This window comes from Equus caballus, chromosome 15 (genome assembly GCF_041296265.1).
Source record: "Equus caballus isolate H_3958 breed thoroughbred chromosome 15, TB-T2T, whole genome shotgun sequence".
NCBI classification, from domain to species: Eukaryota; Metazoa; Chordata; class Mammalia; order Perissodactyla; family Equidae; genus Equus; species Equus caballus.
The window spans coordinates 16,742,085-16,763,941 of record NC_091698.1 but is presented as its reverse complement, the minus strand read 5'-3'; the positions used below and the strand labels follow the sequence as shown (position 1 = coordinate 16,763,941).

At 37.3% G+C, this 21,857-nt stretch overlaps 1 protein-coding gene across 2 annotated transcripts in view; it reads left to right on the top strand.

The window, feature by feature from the left end:
* Window positions 1-2,294: 2,294 nt before the first annotated feature.
* Window positions 2,295-21,857, top strand: part of GCC2 (GRIP and coiled-coil domain containing 2) — a 53,754-nt gene continuing 34,191 nt past the window's right edge. For both annotated transcript variants that reach the window (XR_011426225.1, XM_023618459.2), the window contains exons 1-9: window positions 2,295-2,444; window positions 2,788-2,844; window positions 3,712-3,796; window positions 4,913-4,980; window positions 7,285-7,389; window positions 8,080-10,551; window positions 11,256-11,325; window positions 15,683-15,783; window positions 15,882-15,980. Coding sequence is in view for 1 of the 2 variants with exons in the window: in XM_023618459.2 (XP_023474227.1) it covers window positions 2,439-2,444; window positions 2,788-2,844; window positions 3,712-3,796; window positions 4,913-4,980; window positions 7,285-7,389; window positions 8,080-10,551; window positions 11,256-11,325; window positions 15,683-15,783; window positions 15,882-15,980 (3,063 nt within the window). In the remaining variant the exon portion in view is untranslated. The remainder of the gene's footprint in view (window positions 2,445-2,787; window positions 2,845-3,711; window positions 3,797-4,912; window positions 4,981-7,284; window positions 7,390-8,079; window positions 10,552-11,255; window positions 11,326-15,682; window positions 15,784-15,881; window positions 15,981-21,857) is intronic.

The window sequence follows — 21,857 nt, the reverse complement described above, 5'->3', positions numbered from 1 at the left end:
ATAAACGCAACAACTTGGGTGAACCTCAAAGGCATTTTGCTAAGGGAAAGAAGCCTGTCTCAAAAGGTTACACTCATGAAACAAAACAAAACTATAGTGAGGAAGAATAGATCAGGGTTCCCAGTAATTAGGGATGGAAGCAGTGTGCCGCTACAATGGAGTAATATGGAGGAGTTTTGGGGATGATAAACCTGTTGTGTAGACTGATTATGCCAGTGATTACACAAGTCTGTACATGTATTAAAATCCAAAGAACTGTTTACCAAAAGAAAAGTCGATTTTACTCAATGTTAATTGAAAAAGTAAAAGGTGGGGAGGAGTAGAGTCTTCAAAAATGTCAAATATTTTTATTTCTTTTTAAATTGAGATATAATTGACATATAACATTAATTTCAAGTCTACAATTTAAGTATTCAATATTTGTAAGTATTGGGAAATGAGCACAATAAGTCTAGTTAACATCTATCACCATAGTTACAAATTTTTTTTCTTGCAATGAGAACTTTTAAGATCTACTCTCCCAGCAACTTTCAAACATGAAATACAGAATTATTAACTACAGTCTCCATGCTGTTCATTACATCCCCATGACTTATTTGTGTTATAATGGGAAGTTTGGACTTTTGGACGACTTTCACCCATTTTCCCTCAACCCCATCCCCTGCCTCTGGCAACCACCCACCTGTTCTCTGCAGTTATGAGTTGTTTGTTTTGGGGGGTTTATTTTCTTTTTTTGACAAAATGTCAAAAAAATTAATAAAAACGTCAATTTTATAAAAGTCCAAGGCAGGCTGTGGGAATGTTCCAGATTAACGGCACCTAAACAGACACGACAACTAACTGTAATACCTGATCCTAGGCGGGATCTCACACTGGAAGGGGAAAAAACTGCTGTCAAGTCCTGGATGTTAATAGATAGAACAAACACCCCTGTAGTTTCAGTTCTAAGCTTACTCAAAACCTGGAAAAAACTGACTAATGACCTTAACTTCCGTTCCGCCGATCATTCTCTAAATCAATTAAGTAATAGATTCAATCAAGTATTCACGGAGTGCCTGCTCCACACCAGGCAACGGACCTCATGGAGGGAGGCAGGGCAACACAAAGTCCTCTTTTTCTCCAAAGTCTTGAGTTTTTCCAACACTATCTGCCAAACCATTTAGTCACGCTTCTTTAATAGTATTTGCTGCCACAGAAACATTAAAAATTTTGGTGGCTTTTAGGAGTTAGTTTTTAGTTTCCTAAAAAGTTGTCTGAGATTATTTTTCTATTCCGAAAAAAGTTACGCATGTTACAGTTCCGCACGACGTCCAGGTTATGGACGTTTTCTCAAGCCAGCTCACTGTGGAGAGAGAGTTCGTTTTTCTCAAGTTGGTGGACTTCTCCCGCCAGGACCTGTGCACGGCGACAAGGGGCGCAGACCCGGCGGACTCTGTCTTCTCCCTGGCCGCAGTTCTGTCCTCGGGCCGCCTCCCGCCGCAGTGGCAGATGTCCGCCCACAGCAATCAGGGGCAATGTGTCTTCGGTCACGTCCAGAGGAGGGAAAACCTCCAGCACTGTCGAGCGCGAGCCTCACACCTCACCCGCCGCCCCCGACCCGCGCACACCGGGGGCCGCCACGCCCGCTCCTGCCCCCGGGCGGTGGAACTCCCTCCACTGAGGAGCAGCCAGCTCCGCTCCCGCCGACGCGACACACTACACCGCCTCGCCACAGCCTTCGGCCACTCCCGCCGCAGGAACGGTCACCCCCTCAAGCCAGCTTGGCCCGCGGGCGCCTGCCGCAAACGCGGCCGAAGGGAAGGCGGCAGCAACCGCTTCCGCAGACGGGCAGGCTCCTGCGGCGCGGCCAGCATCCACGCAGCCCCGGGCCGCCTTCAGAGGCGAGGGCCCTCGTGTCACCTCCCGTTGGGCGTCTCCTCCCGCCGAGCCAGCTCCGCAGAGCCCCGCGCAGAGCCGGGGGTCGCGCGCGGCAGCGGCCGGCCGTCAGCAGGCGGGCGGAGGGGCCCCAAAGAGCACGGCGACCGGCAGACCCTCTGGGCGATGCGCGTCAGCCTTCCGCGGTCTCGCAGACGCGGAAAACTAGGCCCCGCGGGCGCCCTGCCCAGGTTCTCGGAGCCCATAAACGGCAGCCACAGGACGCACACGTGCCGCGGGGCGTGACGCCCAGCTCCCAGGCGCACCCGGGGAAAGCAGCGGCCGCCGCACGGTCCGGGCAGGGCGGGCGCGCGCCGGAGCCGCCCCCCGGATGCAGAAGCGGAAGCGGAAGCGCCGCCGTGCGGTAGCCATGGAGACGCGGGGGGTGGGGCCGGCCCGGAGAAGCGCGACCTGTGACCTGCGGTCGAGGCTGCGTCAGAGGCGGCTGCAGACGGAAGTGCCGCCGCGGCGGGGCTGCGGGGCTGCGGGGCTGCGGGGCCGCGGCGCCGGGGCTGCGGGCGGCCATGGAGGTAACGCGGCCGGGCTGGGGCTGGGGTCCACCGCGTCCCCACCGAGCTTTCCGCGCCGCCGTGTGAGACGCGGGCCCGGGCGAGGGGTCGGCAGCTCCCCTCCGCACCCGTCCCCGCTGCCCGTCTCCTCTCCCCTGATTCCGTCCCTCGCGGGTCCCCGCCCCCAGAGCCGGTTCTGTACGATTTGCCCCAGCGACAGACGGCTCCTCCGTCATCTGCTTTCTCCCGTTGAGGTTTCCTCCGCTTGATTCCACGGAAGAGCTTTCACCTGTAAAGGTTCCGCGCGTTCCGTCTGGGATCAGGAAAAGAGTTCTGACCACCTGGGTTTGATTTTGTTTTGCAGGATGCTGTTCAAGATGGGGTGGCCTCACCAGCCGCCCCTGGGACCGGGAAGTCTAAGGTGAAGCGAATACTTGATTAGCAGGCTCCCTGAAGAGTGGAGGGGTGATGAAATGGAAAACTTTGGCATGCAGAGAGGGGTGGCCTATTTAAGATAAATAGCTTTTCTATAAGGGATCCCAATTTTAATTTACATAGTCACCCATCTATTTCTTTCCTTTCCTTTCTTTTTAAGTTTCCTAGTATGAAAAGAGTTGACTTTTTGTTTATTTCCTGCTCTTTGTTAGCCTTGCTGAGAGATTCTGGAGTTTTTCAAACATTAAACAAAGCAGTATAGTTTATGAGGATTTAAATAGTGTAATGGAAAGAGCAGTGACGTAGGTAGGAATCAAGGGACTGTATTCTGTAGGCCCCTCCTAGGGAAAAGAAAGTTGAATTGGGTAATTTTTATGGCCCTGTACAACGTTTCACATTCGTGGAATCTAAAAGTGCTTTATTGCTTGCATACTTAGTCTAGGCACTTGTGTAAACAGTCACTTCGTTTAAGCTTCGTGGTAACCACAAGTACTTTTGTTATCCCCATTTTACAGAAGAGGAAAGTGAGCCCACAGTGGTTGATTTTTCCTGATTTTTTAGTTAAAGTCTAGATTGAACCTGATTCATCTTGTTGTAATTATGCTTACATCTTTTCATGTGGACAGAGACTTCTTTCAGCTTTGAATAGAGTGAAGTAATTTTACAGCTCTAAGGAACTTTAAGTAGAGTTAGTCCCAGTCCCCTAATTTTACAATCAAAACCTAGAAAGCATCTTAGTTTGTAACAACAATATATGTCTGCAAGTGGATATGTGCTGTTTTTTGCATTTCACAGTAGTTGCTTCACTAATAGGGGACCTATAACAAATTGGTAACATCGCTTCATCTTTCAGCTGGAAACATTGCCCAAGGAAGATCTTATCAAGTTTGCCAAGAAGCAGATGATGCTAATACAGAAATCTAAGTCAAAATGTACAGGTATTGGGTTCAAAATATTCATTTGATCATAATCACATTTACTCTCATCGTTAAAAATACTAGTTTTTTAATTGTACATTGATTTGTTTTGCTTACCAGTGAATCCAATAAAATCTTAGACAATGTAATGGAATCTGTTATTTAACGTTTTAATCATTTGCCTCTGATTTTTTTCATTATCTCACATCTCTAAACTGCAGTTACCTTTGAATTATTAAACTCAGGAAGGAGGATTTGGAAAAATAATTTGTTAAAGTTAAACACATTTTTTTACTTCATGTGGGTTGTCCGTTCTTCTGAGTAAAGCATTTTTTCTAGAGTAATTGATTGAAATGTTAGAGACAAAAGGTTATGAGCTCAAAGAGACCTCGAGTAAAATAATAAAAAATTTCCGTTCTTAGAATTTTTAAGTATATTTATTTACTGAAGTTGACTGATTCCTTACTCAGTTTCCTTTTCTTTATGTTCCAAAAAGATAAAGATTTTAATATCCTTTTTTAGTGTGTGTGAGTGAGCTCTTGAATTGCCAAGCTCTTGATTTTCCACTTAGCAAATGTCAACTGCCCGACCTAAAAGCCAAGACTTAAATTCTTCTAGAAAAGGTCAAATTGTGTTTTGGGAGGATGGATCAGCTTGTAATAAAGAGAGTAATTTCTTTGGAAAGATTACAACTTCTTTCAGGCTTCAGACCTAGACACGAGTTGATGAAATAGAATAACATTTATGTTTAATATGAGGTTAATTGTTGCTTTAAAATTATGCAGTAATAAGTTATTTACAGCTGAAATAATGTATGAGATTTGCTTCAAAAATATCAAGACGGGGGGAGAAATGAGGGGAAGGAAGAAATGAATACCAGTGGAGGTGAAAATCAAGGTGATGGGTACATGGAGATTAATCTACTACTTTATCTGCTTTTTTATTTGTTTGGTGTTTTCCATAATAAAAAGGAAAATGAAAGGTAATGCTGGGTGAAGTTAATGCTTTCTCAAAATACCTGCTTCTTAAATATTCTACTCTATAGTAGGTTTTTTTTAAGGATGCACTTACCACCTTAGCCAGTAATTATTTTCTTGATTTCTGAACTGGAATTTTTTTTTTTAAATAATTGCTTAGAATTGGAGAAAGAAATTGAAGAATTGAAATCAAAAACTGTGGTTGGAGGAACGGATGATATTGTTAAGGTAATGAAACAGTTGTGAGTATTGCTTTAATTTGTATTTATTTACTTAGGGGAAATGTGTGATAACAAATCAGATTTCCTTGAAGGCTGTCAGCCTGCTGGAGCACTGTCTGGGTTTCTGTCCCTGTTTGGCCACTTCCTCTCTGCCCTTGGTACAGTTTTTACCTCTCTGGTTGACTGTAAAAAGAGAGGGTTAAATGACTTCTAGATCCCTTTGTGTTCTGAAATGAGTAGTAGTCTCTCTCGTTTTCATTTCACACACTGATTATGGTTGCTGCCTCAATCTCAGTCCTGCTCTTCCCTCTCCCCTCAGAAAACTCAGCCATGCTCAGGACTTTGATGATGGTTTTGGGGCTGATCATCTATTGATATATATAATCTATGGATAGATAGATATCCCTGGACATGACTACTGACTCAGATCTCACAGTTGAATTTTTAGCTGTTTGGGGAAAAAAATTCTTCACCCATTTCTCTTGTCCTATTTTCATACTCAGCATGACCCAGTCCCGTTCCCTGAGCAACCAGTGGCAGCACTGTTTCCTGGGCCTTTTAACTTTAGAAACTCTTCAGCTCTCCTCTTCCTTTATCCTCCACATGTGTCAGTCACGTTAAATAACATGCACATGATTTAGAAATAATACTAATAACTAAATAACTTGTGTAAATTACTCTGAATAACATGCTTAAACTACTATACCTTGCTTTATCCACTTTAGACATTTAGCTGTCCATCACAACACTACTACTTTCCGGATAGTCACACAGATAAATAATCTTTTACATTTTTTCCTGGACGCTGCCTTCTGACGTGCTCTGTCTCCCGGCACTGATGTGGTCTGCTTGTTCTCTAGATCTGCTGCACGCTCTTCCTGGAGCTGGACTTTTGCCATGATCTTGTGAATTTCTGCTTTCTTATGTTACCCCCACTGTTTGTTAGGTCATGTCATTCGCTTTCTTGGTTAACCTCATTTTGGTAGAGCATGTCCTTCTGTAGCTTCCTAAGAACAGAAGCATGGAGGAAAATTTTTGTCATCTTGTGTTTAAAAATGGTTTTATTCTACTCTCATGTTTGAACAGTAGCTATAACTTGATATGGAACTCTAAATTTATCTACGTCTGTTTTGTTTTTGTTTTCTTAGACAACAAAGTTTTTCTTTATTATCTCACGTAAGTGCAGAGGTAGGCAGTTCTGGGGTGATAGTGAACTGTTTATTTAGGATTTTAACATTTATCTAGATTTTAATGTTTAGGATTAACATTAGATTAACGTTAGATCACTAAATTCATAGTGAAATGGATCTGATTTTCCTGTCTATAAAGTCCTTGGATGTTGTTTATCAAGTTATGTCGATTTTGTAGAATAACTTGAGAATTCTTGCTTTTTATTTTATCTGAACAAGTTTATATGTAATTGGGATAATCTGTTCTTTGAAAATTTGATAGAACTCACCTGTAAACTATCTATTCCTCCTGTTTTCTTTGCTGGACAATTTTAAACCACTAATTTGATTTTTAAGAAGGTATAGTATTAATTATGCCTTTTTAATTTTTTTTCTTGGGTTCTAAAGCTTTATTTTTCTAGGAATTTTTATCCATTTCATTTCAGTTTTCAATATTATTGCCAATATTGTTCATAATATTCTCTTTAACCATTTAATTTCTGATTTCTATGTAGATGTGTCCCCTTTTTGTTCATAATATTGTTTGTGACTTCTGTCTTCTCTTGATCAGTCTTGCTAGAGGTTGTCTATTTTGTTTGCTTTTTTCCACCCCCAAAGAACTGACTCTTGGTTTGTTGATCTATTTTCCATTTCATTAGCTTCCTCTTCCATTTAATTCCTGCAGAGAATAAACCTGTCTCTGAGGAAGGAGGGACACCGATGATTTCTTGACTGTTACTCTAACCACTCTCTATTCAGCTTGTCAGACAAGCCCAGGTTTTGAACCTCACACATTGTTCCTCCCTTGATGATATGTGGTACCTCAATACCTAAGCATTTGGTTTTCTAATGAGTATTTACCAGTACTTCCTATGTGTTTCCCTGTGAAAGCTGTTAGGTTCTAACTTTCTGCCTCTTTGTAATTCATTTCCTCCTCCTCTGTTTTCCATTGTCCAGAAATGTATTGAAATTTCTGATTTCCTCATGTGTTTTCTTTTTTTCTCATTGTTCTTATGTATGTACCTTTCTAAACATTTTGTTCTTACTTTAGTGTGGTTTAGAAAAGGTGACGAGATAATTATGTGTGTGGTCAATCCACCATTTTTAACCTCAGGCGAACAAATCATCCTGTTCCAAAACAGGCACTGACTGAGCGTCTGGATACTCTTCTTCTGGAAAAAGCAGAGACTGAGCAACAGTGTCTTTCTCTGAAGAAGGAAAATATTAAAATGAAGCAGGAGGTTGAGGTAAGGCAACATTTTAATGTTTTTTTGTTAACTTATATAGTGTAGTCATGAATTATAGAGCTAAGACCTTAAGAAGCCATGTGGTCTGATTTTATCAATTTACAAACAAGGAAACATTGATATTGAAAAAGAAAAATAACTGAAATAACCCAACTGCACAGAGATAGAGCTAACATTTACTTGTGGTGTTTAATCTTCCTTATAGCTGTAATGTCATTCTTTAATAAAAATGAAAAATAATACTCATTTTATGAAAAATGTTACGGAAAAATTCAGTAAGTTGATTCTCACACATACCCCAAATGCCATTATCTGTTCAGTTCTAGGATATTCAACTTCCTGTTGGATCTGAGTTGATTTTCTCCAAAAAGTCTCTTATTATGTTCATTAAAGCCTTGTGACTTAATACAACTTACGTAATTTATTACCTTTTAAAAGAAAGTAAAATTCAGAGATTTCCTAGCTTTTAGTTATTACTTTGATAAGCTGTCTAGTACTGCTGATATTTATTGTCATACCTCAAGGTAGTTAGATACTAAGCAGAATTCTTAGCATTGCACTATCATGTTTCTCTATGTTTATTTCTGCTCATTTCCTTTTCTCTCTAGTGAGCCTGTGGCTGATATTTTTTCTAAGGACAGGGGTTTTTTTTGGTCTCAAATAATTTTTGTATGCTTATTTTTATAATAGGATTCTGTAACTAAAATGGAAGATGTGCACAAGGAATATGAACAATCACAAAGAAACTATGAGAAAGAAGTGGAAAATTTGAAAAATGAATTAATTGCAGTACATTCCAAACACAGTGATGATAAAGCTAGCTTGCAAAAGGAACTTGAAGAAGCAACAAGAAAACAATTAGAGCTTTCAGAACAACTTAAATTTCAGAGTGGCTCTGAAGATAATGTTAAAAAACTGCAAGGAGAGATTCAGAAAATTAGGCCAGCCTTTGAGGAACAAATTTTATATCTGCAAAAGCAGTTAGAAGCTGCCACAAATGAAAAGGAGCAAGAAATTACTCAGCTCCAAAAAGTCATTGAGGCTAATTCTCAGCATTACCAAAAACATGTTAATAGTTTGCAAGAAGAACTTTTGCAGTTGAAAGCTGCACACCAAGAAGAGGTGAAAGAATTGATGTGCCAGATTGAAGTGTCTGCTAAAGAACATGAAACAGAAGTAAACAGTTTAAACCAGCTACAGGAGAACTTAGTCAAACAGTGTGAGACAAGTGAGAAGAACATTCAGGAGAAAAACAAATGTGAAGTAGAAAACTTAGAGAAGGTCTCAAATGCAGACCAAGAAAATCAGATGTGTTCTTTGCTCTTAGAAGAAGGTACTTGTGTAGAACAAGTAGTAGATGAAAAAGTCAAACATTTAGAAGATACCTTAAAAGAATTGAGGTCTCAACATAGTATCTTAAAAGATGAGGTAACTTATATGAATAATCTTAAGTTAAAACTTGAAATTGATGCCCAGCATATAAAGGATGAGTTTTTTCACGAACGGGAAGACTTAGAGTTTAAAATTAATGAATTATTACTAGCTAAAGAAGAACAATGCTATGTAATTGAAAAATTAAAGTCTGAGCTAGAAGATTCAAATCAACAGTTTTTCTCTACTATGGAACAACATAACAAAGAAATTCAGAGTCTTAAGGAACAGCATCAGAAAGAAATAGCAGAACTAAATGAGACATTTTTGTCAGGTTCAGAAAAAGAAAAATTAACGTTAATGTTTGAAATACAGGGTCTTAAGGAGCAGTGTGAAAACCTACAGCAAGAAAAGCAAGAAGCAATTTTAAATTATGAGAGCTTACGAGAGATTATGGAAATTTTACAAGCAGAACTTGGGGAATCTGCTGGAAAAATAAGTCAAGAGTTTGAATCAATGAAGCAACAGCAAGCATCTGATGTTAATGAACTTCAGCAGAAGCTCAGAACTACTTTTAATGAAAAAGATGCTCTTCTTGAAACTGTGAATCGTCTTCAAAGAGAAAATGAAAAGTTATTATTGCAACAAGAATTTGTACCAGAACTTGAAAATACCATAAAGAACCTTCAAGAAAAGAATGAAGTATATTTAGTTAGTCTCAGTCAGAGAGATACCATGTTGCAAGAATCTGAAGCAAAGATAAGCTCTCTTACTGAGGAAAAAGATGATTTCATAAGTAAAATAAAAAGTTCTCATGAAGAGATGGATAATCTCCATAAAAAATGTGAAAGAGGAGAAAGATTAATTTTAGAACTTAGGGAGAAAGTAGAGCAGACTACCCAGTACAACAGTGAACTAGAACAAAAAGTAAATGAGTTAACAGGAGGACTAGAAGAAACTTGGAAAGAAAAGGATCAAAATAACCAAAAACTGGAAAAGCTTATGGTTCAGTTGAAAACTCTCTCTGAAGATCAGGAAGCATTGTCATCTGAGGTGAAGTTTCTTCATGAGGAAAATAGTAGACTAAGTTCAGAAAAGAACCAATTGATGAGGGATTTGGAAGCTTTCCTGTCTCAAAAAGAAGGAGATTCTATGCTTAAGGGACAGATTTCTGAATTAGAGAAGAAACTTCAGTTAATAGTTGAAGAACGAGATAATCTAAGTAAACTGTTTGAAAATGAGCAAGTTCAGAAGTCATTTGTCAAAACCCAGTTATATGGTTTTCTTAAACAAATGAAGTCAAAGGTTTCAGAAGAAAATGAAGAGCAAGATGTTGTAAATGTCCTCCAAGCCATGGGTGAATCCTTAGCTAAAATGAGTGAGGAAAAACACAACTTGGTTTTTCAGTATGATAAAAGGGTAGTAGAGTTGGAAAAAGAGATTAAGTTCCTTCGAGAAGAGAATGTAGTTCAATGTGAGGAATTTAGCTCTTTACTGAGAGACTATGAGCAAGAGAAAGTTCTCTTAAGTAAAGAGCTAGAAGAAACCTTGTCAGAAAAAGAGATGCTGCAGTCTGATCTACTAGAAATGAAGAATGCTAATGAAAAAACAAGGCTTGAAAATCAGAATCTTTTAGTTCAGGTTGAAGAAGTATCTCAGAATTTATGTAGCGAAAATGAAGTCCATAGTGAAAAAGAAAAATGTTTTACAAGGGAACTTGAAAACCTAAGGCTATTACTGGAACAAAAAGAATCTGAATTGCAAGATGTGAGAGCAGAGTTGATATTGAAGGTACTATTCATTTGAATTTTATTGATTTGAATCTTAGTTGTACTCATAGACTCTAGAAAATGTATACATTAACGTTTTTTGCACTTTGAATCAGCAGTAAATTTTTAGCGTTTAAGCTCAAATGACAAATTCCTGAAAAGTGCAACAAACATTTTCATGTGTATCCCATTTATCACATTGATCTCTTTTTTATTTTAGATCATTTTAGAATCTTGATCTTACATAAGATTAAATGATTAGGGGTTACATGTCTTGGTCAAAACTGTATAACTCGTCACCAGCAAAACTACAACTAAATATGAAAAAACTTGATTTTCATTCTTGTGTGATATATATATTACCTTTCTTAAAGAGGAGTGTTGAGCAGAATTGTAGGCTATAGGGGTATTTAGCTGTAGCCAAAGTTGTAGATTTTTTTCCCTAGAAATTGTGAAAGTATAATAAACTATTCTCATCATTTAATCTTTTCCTTATTACATTATGTATTTGATGTGTGTCAGGTTGTTCATCTTGGTCTTGGATACTACCATTTTTTTTATAGTAAATGCTATATGCATGATGAAGTCGCTGTTACCTGGTCTATCAAAGGAGAAAAAAGACTTCACCAAATTGCTTTTTATGTGAATTCTCTTGGATGATGAGTTTCTCATGCTTAACATGATGGCCAGTTCATTTGTTTGTTTTTCTTTTTTCTGGAAATCTAGGATTCCTTAGAGAAATCAACTTCTGTAGAAAATGATCAACTTTCAGTAAAAGAGCTAGAAGAAAAAATAGGTAACTATGGTTTTGCATATGTTGTCACAATTAATTACGCTGATTCCTCTTAGTGTTAGAAAAGACTGGGAAATAACATAGCTGATTAATGAGTTGTTAAAAACATAATAAGAAGCTGTCTCTTCCTATCCATCTGCCATCTGTTTGCCTCCCCTTTCAGAACCCTCACTTTCTGTGGTTTAAACAAAGGACTGATGTGATTCCATTTATAAATGTTTCCATGATTCTTTGTGGATTTTTTTGTTCATTTAGCAAACTTTATTATTTTTTATCAGTTTTATTGAGACGTAATTGACGTATATCACTGTATAAGTTTAAGGTGTACAGCATGATGGTTTAATTTACATATATGGCAAAATGATTAGTTAACATCCATCATCTCATATAGTACAATAAAAAGAAAAGACATTTTTCTCCTTGTGATGAGAACTCTTAGGATTTACCCTCTTAACTTTTATATATATCATATGGCAGTATTACCTATAGTCATCATGTCGTAGATTATATCCCTAGTAATATTTATCTTATGAGTGGAAGTTTGTACCTTTTGACCACCTTCCTCCAGTTCCCCTTCCCCCCATCCTCTGCTTCTGGTAACCACAAATCTGATCTCTTTTTCTGAGTTTGATGGGAGGTTTTTTTTAGATTCCACATGTAGGTGAGGTCGTACAGTATTTATCTTTCTCTTTCTGACCTACTTCATTTAGCATAATACCTTTAAGCTCCATCCATGTTGTCACAAATGGTAGGATTTCCTCGTTTTTTATGGCTGAATAATATTCCATTATATAATAATACCACAATTTTTTTATCCACTCATCCATCAGTGAACACTTAGGTTATTTCCATGTCTTGGCTATTGTATATAATGCTATGAACATAGGGCTGCAGATATCTTTTCAAGTTAGTGTTTTGGTTTCTTTTGAATATATTCCCAGAAGTGGAATTGCTAGATCATATGGTAGTTCTATTTTTAACTTTTTTTTTAAATTCGCACCTGAGCTAACATCTGTTGCCAATCTTCTTTTTTTTTTTTCCCCTTCTTCTCCCCAAAGCACCTCCAGTACATAGTTGTATATTCTAGTTGTAGGTCCTTCTGATTCTGCTATGTGGGACACTGCCTCAGGATGGCTTGATGAGCAGTGCCATGTCTGTGTCTAGAATCTGAACCAGCGAAACCCTGGCTGAGCACATGAACTTGACCACTCGGCCACGGGGCCGGCCCCTATTTTAAATTTTTTGAGGAACCTCTATACTGTTTTCCATAGTGACGCACCAGTTTACATTCCCATCAACGGTGCACAAGGGTTCCCTTCTCTCTGCATCCTCACCAGCGTTTGTTATTGCTTGTCCTTTTGATGATGGCCATTCTAACAGGTGTGAGGTGATATCTCATTATGGTTTTAATTTGCATTTTTTGAAAAATGTTAAGCATTTTTTCATTTAACTGTCAGCCATTGATATCCCTTCTTTGGAAAAAAGTCTCTTCAGGTCCTTTGCTCATTTTTTATATATTTTACATATTAACCTCTTAGCAGATATATGGTTTGCAAATATTTTTCCCATTCCTTTGGTTGTCTTTTCACTTTGTTGATAGTTTCTTTTGCTGTGCAGAAGCTTTTTAGTTTGATGTAGTCCCACTTGTTTATTTTTTATTTCATATACTTTACATGTCATTTCCCAAAAAATCATTACCAAGACCCATGTCAAGGAGGTTTTTTCCTACATTTTCTTCTAGGAGTTTCATGGTTTCAGGTCTTACATTTAGGTCTCTAATGCATTTTGAGTTAATTTTTGTGAGTGATATAAGACAGGGATCAAGTTTCATTCTTTTACATGTGAATATCTAGTTTTTCTAGTACGATTTATCAAAGAGATTGTCTTTTCTCCTTAAGTATTCTTGGCTGTCTTGTCACATTTTTGTTGACTGGAAATGTTTGGGTTATTTCTGGGCTCTCAATTCTATTCTGTTGTTCTATTTGCCTGTTTTTATGCTAGTACCATACTGCCTTGAGGACCATAGCTTTATAGTATAGCTTGAAATCAAGAAGTGTGATGCTTTCTGCTTCATTATTATTTCTCAGAATTTCTTTAGCTATTTGGGGTCTTTTATGGTTCTGTATAAATTTTAGGAGTGTTTTCTATTTCTGTAAAAAATGCCTTTGGAATCTTGTTAAGGATTGCATTGAATCTATAGATGGCTTTTGGTAGTATTGACATTTTTGCAATATTAATTTTCCATTACATAGATATGGGATACCTTTCCGTTTATTTGTGTCGTCTTTGATTTCTTTCATCAATGTCTTTAGTTTTCAGAGTAGAGATCTTTCACTTCCTTGGTTAAATTTATCCCTAAGTATTTTATTGTTTTTGATGCTATTGTAAATGGAATCACTTTCTTGATTTCTTTTCAGAAAATTCACTGTTTAATGTATAAAAATGCTGCTCATTTTTCTACGTTAATTTTGTATCCTGCAACTTGACTGAATTCATTCATTAGTCGTAGCAGTTTTTTGGTTGAGTGGTTAGGATTTTCTGTATATAGAATCATGTCATTTGCAAATAGAGACAATTTTATTTCTTCCTTTTCAATTCTGATGCCTTTTCTTTCTTTTCCGTGCCTTACTGCTTTGGCTAGGACTTTCAGACCTATGTTGAATAGAAGTGGTGACAGTGGGCACCCTTGCCTTGTTCCTGATCCTAAAGGAAAGCTTTAAACCTATTGGGTGTGATGTTAGCTGTGGTTTTATCGTATATGGCCTTCCTTATGTTGAGATATGTTCCTTCTGTGACTAATTGATAAGTGTTTTTGTCATGAACAGAAATTGAAGTTTGTGAGAAGCTTTTTCTGCATCTGTTGAGATGGTCATATGATTTTTTTCTTTCAATCTGTTAATGTGATGTATCACACTGATTTGTGTATGTTGAACCATCTTCCATCCCAAGGATAAATCCTACTTGATTGTGGTGAATGATCTTTTAATGTACTGTTGAATTTGGTTTTGTAGTGTTTTGTTGAGAATTTTTGTATCTATATTCGTCAAGGATATTTGGCCAGAGACAGTTATCCATTATTTAAAAATCAGAAAGATAGAAGCAGCAGAGAAGTTTAAGAATGAGCAACCAGTGAGGTAGGAAAACCCAGAGCAAAAAATGTCTTAGAGGCTAAGGCAAAGATTAAGTGCAAGTGACGGAGTTGTTTCAAGAGGGAAAGAATGTTTAACCATTGACAATAGTGTGACCGGTCCAGTGATAGTAGTTCTGAGAACTAACCAGTGGCTTAAGTAACATAGAGATCTTTGGTAACTTGATAATAGTTTCCATGAGGGGCTGAAGGAAAAGCCTGATTGAAGTGGGTTCAAGAAAAAAATGAGGGAGGAGAAATTTGAGAGCATGTATAGACAACTCTTACAAGGGATTTTGCTATAAAAGAAAAAAGAGATGGGACAGTATCTGAAGGGCAAGTGTGGTTTGCTTGTTTTTTTTTTTTCTTGTCATGTTTCACCTCTCCTATAGTGACCTCTCCCCTACCCTCTTTGCTGCTTCCATTATTTGTTCCTGACCTTAATTTCTTGATGATAATTTTCTTCTTGCATGTTTATAAACTGTTGGGAAAAGCAATTAGAGAAGGGGAAATGCTGCACAACAGAGGGGCAGAATTGCTGCACTGATGCCTGAGTAGGTGAGAAGGTATGGGGTAAAATGCAAAAATGGGATAGTTGGCCTGTGCTACACACACAGTCAGCTCACTTGTAGCAGCCAAAGGAAAGCAGAGTATGTGGGGACAGGTGCAACTTGGTGAATAAGCTGGGACAGAAATTCAGATCGTAACTGCAGTTAAGCAAAGATATCATCAAGAAGTAAGATCTGGAACACTGAAGTTTAAATAGGAGAGATCAAGGTTCGATAGGTAAAATGCATTACAGGTTTAGTCATAAAAATCAGACCCACCAACGAAGAGGAGTGTGCCTATGGAGCATAAATATTTATCTCCTCTATTTAACCCTGATTTGCAAATTACCACTTAAATTGTAGCATACTTGTGTTTCCAGGAAATTTTCTAATGTTAAAGGAGTCCTAACAGCCTCTCCAGGTCCTAGACACTTAAGAAATGACTAAAAAACATTAGGCTATTTTAGAGGATTGAAGAAAATGGAAATTTTTCACACTGCATCACTTAGATAATCAATAAGCTTTCACTTTAAAATATATTAAAATTTTTGCTACTTTATTTTGATTTCATATTTCAGACTTTGTGCTCTACATTAAAGATCAATTTCTAGGGTTAAAATAAGTAAATAATTTGAATATTTTCTTTTTCCTTTTGAGTTTATATATAATCCTTTCATGTTTTTAGGATATTTGGAAAAAGAATCCAAAGAGAAGGATGAAAAAATAAATAAGATAAAACTAGTTGCTGTGAAGGCAAAGAAAGAACTAGATTCCAGCAGAAAAGAGGTAAAAGTGACTTAAAAATGCAAGATTCAAAAACTTTACATTTTAGAAAATGAAGTATTTCTGTCCATAAAAAACTATATATCGTATATTTAAAATAGGCCCAGACTCTACGGGAGGAACTCGAATCTGTTCGATCAGAAAAGGATCATTTGTCTACTTCCATGAGAGATCTCATTCAAGGAGCAGAAAGCTATAAGGTAAAAATAGTTATTTTAATAACAAATTATATTTGTAACTTCTAAGTTAAGAAATGTACTAGAAATGTAAAACTCTTGTCCATGACACAATCACCTTATGTTTTTTAGAAAATCTTTTTTTCTGTGTTTTTGTGTAATGTGATATCATCATAGTATCAAGATTTTAAGTGGCTAAGCTTTAAATAATATCTTCAAGCTGTTTTTGGTAAAATAAAATTCTGTTTGGGATTTCCTAATAAAAGCAGTTACAAAAAAGATGGCTATTATTACTGTTATTATTCTTCTGGCCACCTGAATAAAAGCTGAAGCTTAAACAATAGGTCTGACCAGAAAGTGAAAGCATTTTTTTGATCTACCTAGATAACGTGAAAATATATTATAAAAAAAAGAGTTAGAAATAAGAAAGTACATCAAAAAACTGAATGTAAGATAAATACCATTACATTTCTTTATGTATTCATTCAGCAAATATTTATACAGCCAGGCTGAGTACTGAGTACTGGAGAGATGATAGTCAACCAAATAGACTAAATTCCTACCCTCTTAGGACTTGGATTTCAGTGGCAATAACAGACAAAAATAAAGAGAGAATGTGTAGAAAAGTGAAAGTGGGTAGAGAGAAGAGAGTGAGTGGTAATCAATGGGATTTGGAGGAAAGAAGAAAATCCTATAGTAGCCAAAAAATAAATTTTAGGAAGAAGTTCAATGAGAAAATTTGACACTTAATGAAGAAAATTACAAAACATATATAGGAAGAAAACTGCAAAACATATGGAAATATTATTTGAAATATTCTCAGTTTGGTTTACAAGTTCTAAAACAATTTCACTAAAACTTTTTGCTGGAACAGTCTTGACAATTATTCCAAGTTTCAAATGGAAAATAAACTAGCTAGAATAGCTAATATTGTTTAAAGTTAAAAGAGAAAACTGGCATCTGACTAGAGCAGACACTAAAATTTATTATAAACCTACAGTAATGTGATATAGTTCTGATGCAATAAGACGTTATTTTAACAGAAGACACAGAGACTTCTGCATAACAACAAACACTTACATAAGCCAGCTCTCTTCTAAGCACTTTACATATCGTATCATACTTAATTCTCAAAACAATCCCAAGAAGTACGTTAACATTGCCAGTTTATAAGTGAGGAGTCTGAGGTACAGAGAGGTTAAGGGACTCAGAGTCAGAGAGCAAGTAATGTGGTAGGGCAGGGTTGGATTCAGGCAGTCTAGTTCCCGCTCCGTTCTTTTACCAACTAACCTATACTACCCCAGTAAGATTTGAAAACATAGAAAGCAATGAAGAAGGAATTAGAAAACTATTTCAGAAAAATCCAGTTAGCTTTTTACTTCAGTCCACACACCAAAATAAATTCTGGATAAGTTAAGAGTTCTGTCAAAAGTGAAAACAATTTTTTAAAACCTAGAATAAAGTACTTGATCGTTTGGCTTCTGTATGTGAAATACTTTTGTAAACTTGAAAGCAATTTAAGAAGTTACAAAGGAAAAGATAGATTGAATTATATAAAATATAAAGTTAACATATGAAAATATGACAAGGGATTAGTATCCTTAATATATAAAGATGTCTCATAAATCCATTTTAAAAAGACACTTAGAAATTTATAATTTGTATGGGTGTATTTGTCTTTTATGAACCATTAGGAGCTTGTGTCTTTACACTTTGAGTCCCTATCATCTAATTTATTAATTTCTTCCAGAGGTAGACTAGTTATACAAATTTATTTGTTTAAAATAAAGCTTTCAGGAGCCTGAAAAAGAAAATATCCAAGAACTGTGAGACAACTATAAGAGGCGTAACATATATGAGTAATGAGAATGCCATAAGAAGAAGGAAGAGAGAAAGGAACAAAAGGAATATTTGACATGATAATGACTATTTCCCCAAGTTATTGTCAGATACGAAACCACACATCCAGGAAGCTCAGAGAACACCAGTCATTATAAATACAAAAAAAAAAAAAAAAACTACACATAGGCATATCATTTTCAAACTACAGAAAATCAAAGATAAAGAAAAAATTCTGAAGAAACCATAGGGGGAAAAGTACCTTACCTATAGAGGAACAAAGATAAGAATTACATCCACCTTCCCTTCAGAAACCATACAAGAAAGAAGAATGTAGAATGAAGTTTTTAAAGTGTTGAGAGAAAAAAAACCACCAACCTAGAACTCTGTAGCCTCCAAAATTATCCTTCAGAAGTGAAGGAGAAATAAGACATTTTCAGACAAAAAGTGAGTGTATTTGTTGCTAGGAGACATACCTTTCAGGAAATGTTCAAAGAAGTTCTTTAGAGTGAAGGAAAATTATATAAATCAGACCCAGAATAGGCAACACAACATTGAGGAAGAACAAAGTGGAAGGATTAACACTATCCGACTTCAGGAATTACTATAAATCTACAGCAATCAAGATGGTATAGTATTGGTGAAAGAATAGACAAATACATCAGTGGAACAGAGTAGAGAGCCCACAAATAGACCCACATAAATATAGTCAACTGATCTCTGACAAAGAAGCAAAGATAGTCTTTTCGACAACTGGTGCTAGAACAATTAGACACCCACAAGCAAAAAAATGAACCTAGACACAGGCCTTACACCTTTCACAAAAATTAACTCAAAATGGATCATAGACCTAAATGTAAAATGCAAAACTATGACTCTCCTGGAAGATAACATAGGAGAAAATCTAGATGACCTTGGGTATGGCAGTGATTTTAGCACCAAAGGCACAATCCATGAAAGAATAAGCTATACTTCCTAAAATTTAAAACTTCTGTTCTGTGAAAGACAATGTCAAGAGAATGAGAAGACAAGCTACAGACTGGGAAAAAACATTTGCAAAGGACATATGTCTGCTAAAGGACTGTTAATTCACAATATACAAAGCACTATTAAAACTCAACAACAAGAAAACAAAAAACCTGATTAAAAAATGGGCTAAAGACCCTAAGAGATACCTCACCAAAGAAGATATACAGATGGCAAATAAGCACGTGAAAAGATATTCTATATCACTTGTCATCAGAGACATGCAAATTAGAACAAGATACCACTACACAGCTATTAGAGTGACCAAAATTCTAAACCCCAGCTCCATCAAACACTGGCCAGGATGTGGAGCAACAGGAACTTGTGTTCCTCACTGGTGGGTACAGCCACTTTGGAAGGAAGTGTGACAGTTTCTTACACAACTAAACATAGTCCTAACCATGTGACCCAGCAGCTGTGCTCGGGGTTTACCCAGAGGAGCTGAAAAGTGATACTTGTATAAAAACCTGCACACAATGTTCATAGCAGCTTTATTCATAATTAGCAAAATTCGGAAGCAACCAAGATGGCCTTCAGTAGGTGAATGGATAAATGAATGGCTATATCCAGACAATGGAATGCTGTTCAGCGCTAAAAGGAGCTATCAAGTTATGAAAAGACATGGAGGAAACTTAAATGCAAAGTACTACTAAGTGAAACAAGCCAATCTGAAAAGTCTATATAATGTATGATTCCAACTACACAACATTCTGGAAAAGGCAAAACTATGGAGACAATAAAAAGATCAGTGGTTCCCAGGGGGTGTGGGGAAGAAGGGATGAGTAGGTAGGACACAGGAATTTTAGGGCAGTGAAACTACTCTGTATGATACTCTGTAATGGTCAATACATGTCATTATAAATTTGTCCAAAGCCATGGAATTGACATCGTGTGAACCCTAATAGAAACTGTGGACTTTGGGTGATAATGTTGTGTCAATGTAGGTTCATCAGTTGTAACAAATGTACCACTGTGGTGGGGCATGTTGATAATGGAGGAGGCTGTTTGTGTGGGAGTGGGCAGGGCTAATACGAAATACCACCTCAGTTTTGATGTGAACCTAAAACTGCTCTGAAAAATAAAGTCCATTAAAACATTCTTTTAAATCAGTTTTATAGTTATAAAATGTTCTCAATCTTTCAGTAAGTTAGAGATTCCATTTGTGTTGAAGCAACAGAATTTAAGATCAAATCAGAGATGCTGATGTGTTTAAGACTGTTGATCACGGGGCCAGCCCAGTGGTGTAGTGGTTAAGTTTGCACACGCCGCTTTGGCAGCCTGAAGTTCATTGGTTTGGATCCTGGACATGGACCGACCCACAGCTTATCAAGCCATGCTGTGGCAGTGTCCCACATACAAAATAGAAGAAGATTGGTACATATATTAATTCAGGGACAGTCTTGCTTGAGCAAAAAAGGAAGAATGGCAACAGATGTTAGCTCACTAGGGCCAATCTTCCTCACCAAAAAAAAGAAACCGTGCTGTTAAAAAAAAAAGAATGGTGATCACTTTTTATAAAAACAGATATATAACTAAGCTCCATTAGGTTCCTCAGGAAACACCACTATTCAGATGCTGAATAATTTTGTAGGTTACTTGTGAATTTGGCTAGAGTTTTGTTTCAGTGTTCATATCACTTATAATAATTTTTATCTGTTTTTTTTAAAGATCTGAACATGCAGCAGTTCTGAAGGGACAGTAATTTGTAATTATTCATTTCCTTAGAAGCATTAGCATAAACATCAAAGAAATTAGAACATTGTATGTATGGCATTCATTCTTTTGTTCCAAGGCTCCCCTTAGGAATAATATGTGATTATAATCAAACTATTCTGTAGGGAGCCATTGTTTACTAGAGTCAGCCTTGGTATAGCAATTCAATTTTTGTAGCTATTGACAACTATTAGAACCATAATGAGTAAGAACAAAAAAGACTAAATAGAGTTGAACAGGATAAACATCTCTCATCTGCAGAGTTAGAGGAATCCACACAAGTATAAAATAAGCATGGAATCTTCTCTCTATTAAAAAGGCAAATGATTTCTCAACCCCATGTTCATGTAAGCCAGGAAGTAACAGAATCCTCAGACAAGTAAATGTGGACAAACAAATGTATAAGGCAGATTTTAGAGTCCCAGTCCCTGCTTTCTGTCAGTCACTAAATGGGCAGACCATAAAATTGAAACTCGGATTCTAACACTTAGCCACCAGCGTGGACAATAAGTGATCAAGTGTAAATCAGAAACAAAATTAAATTTGACCAAGAATCCGATTTGGCAAGCAGGAGCCAAGCAAGAAAGAGCATATAATTGCCACACACAAGACCACCAGAGCAGCCTGGGAAGGTGAGCCAAGGACTCAAAGAGGTCCGGGTCTGGACGAAGGCCATTTTTCAGGCTTCCCAAAATAAACTTTCAAAAAAACTCAGAAACATTTTGTTAGTTATGTGAAGGAGAACAGTCATCAGTCGTCCAGGAACAAAGGCAAAAAGAGGATTTATAAGACGGGGGGAGGTGGGTAAAAAAACTGCAGGCAATCTGGAAACAGTGAATCTCGTTTCCATATTTTGGGGGATAAACTGGTGGGCTGGTATGTAGCGAAAAGGTCAGTCTGGGCATTCTGTCTGGGTGGAGGCCAACTAGGAATATCAAAGAAAAACATTCAGTTGTTTTTAGAGTCTTCAGAAAATATTGAACGTTTTGCTGCAAATTGTGAGAGACTTTATGTATATAACATCTCTCCGTGTTCTTCCGTTAGCGCAGCTACCTTGTGTTAGGCCAGGCCTGAGACATTTCCCTCATCAGAATTCTTTAGGTGGAGTTAATAGGCGACCAGGTTAAACTTTTTCTTCTCCCTCAAATTTCATTTACATTTCAGAAGTTTATTTTTGTTGATGACTGGAATATTTAACTTGGAGATAGTATATTGTATACATTTAAAATCCTCTTCCCCTTTAAATTATTCTCTCCCCGAACTAAAAGTCATCTGAAATATGCTAATTTACTATATAATACCATTTAGGTATTTTTTCAAAGG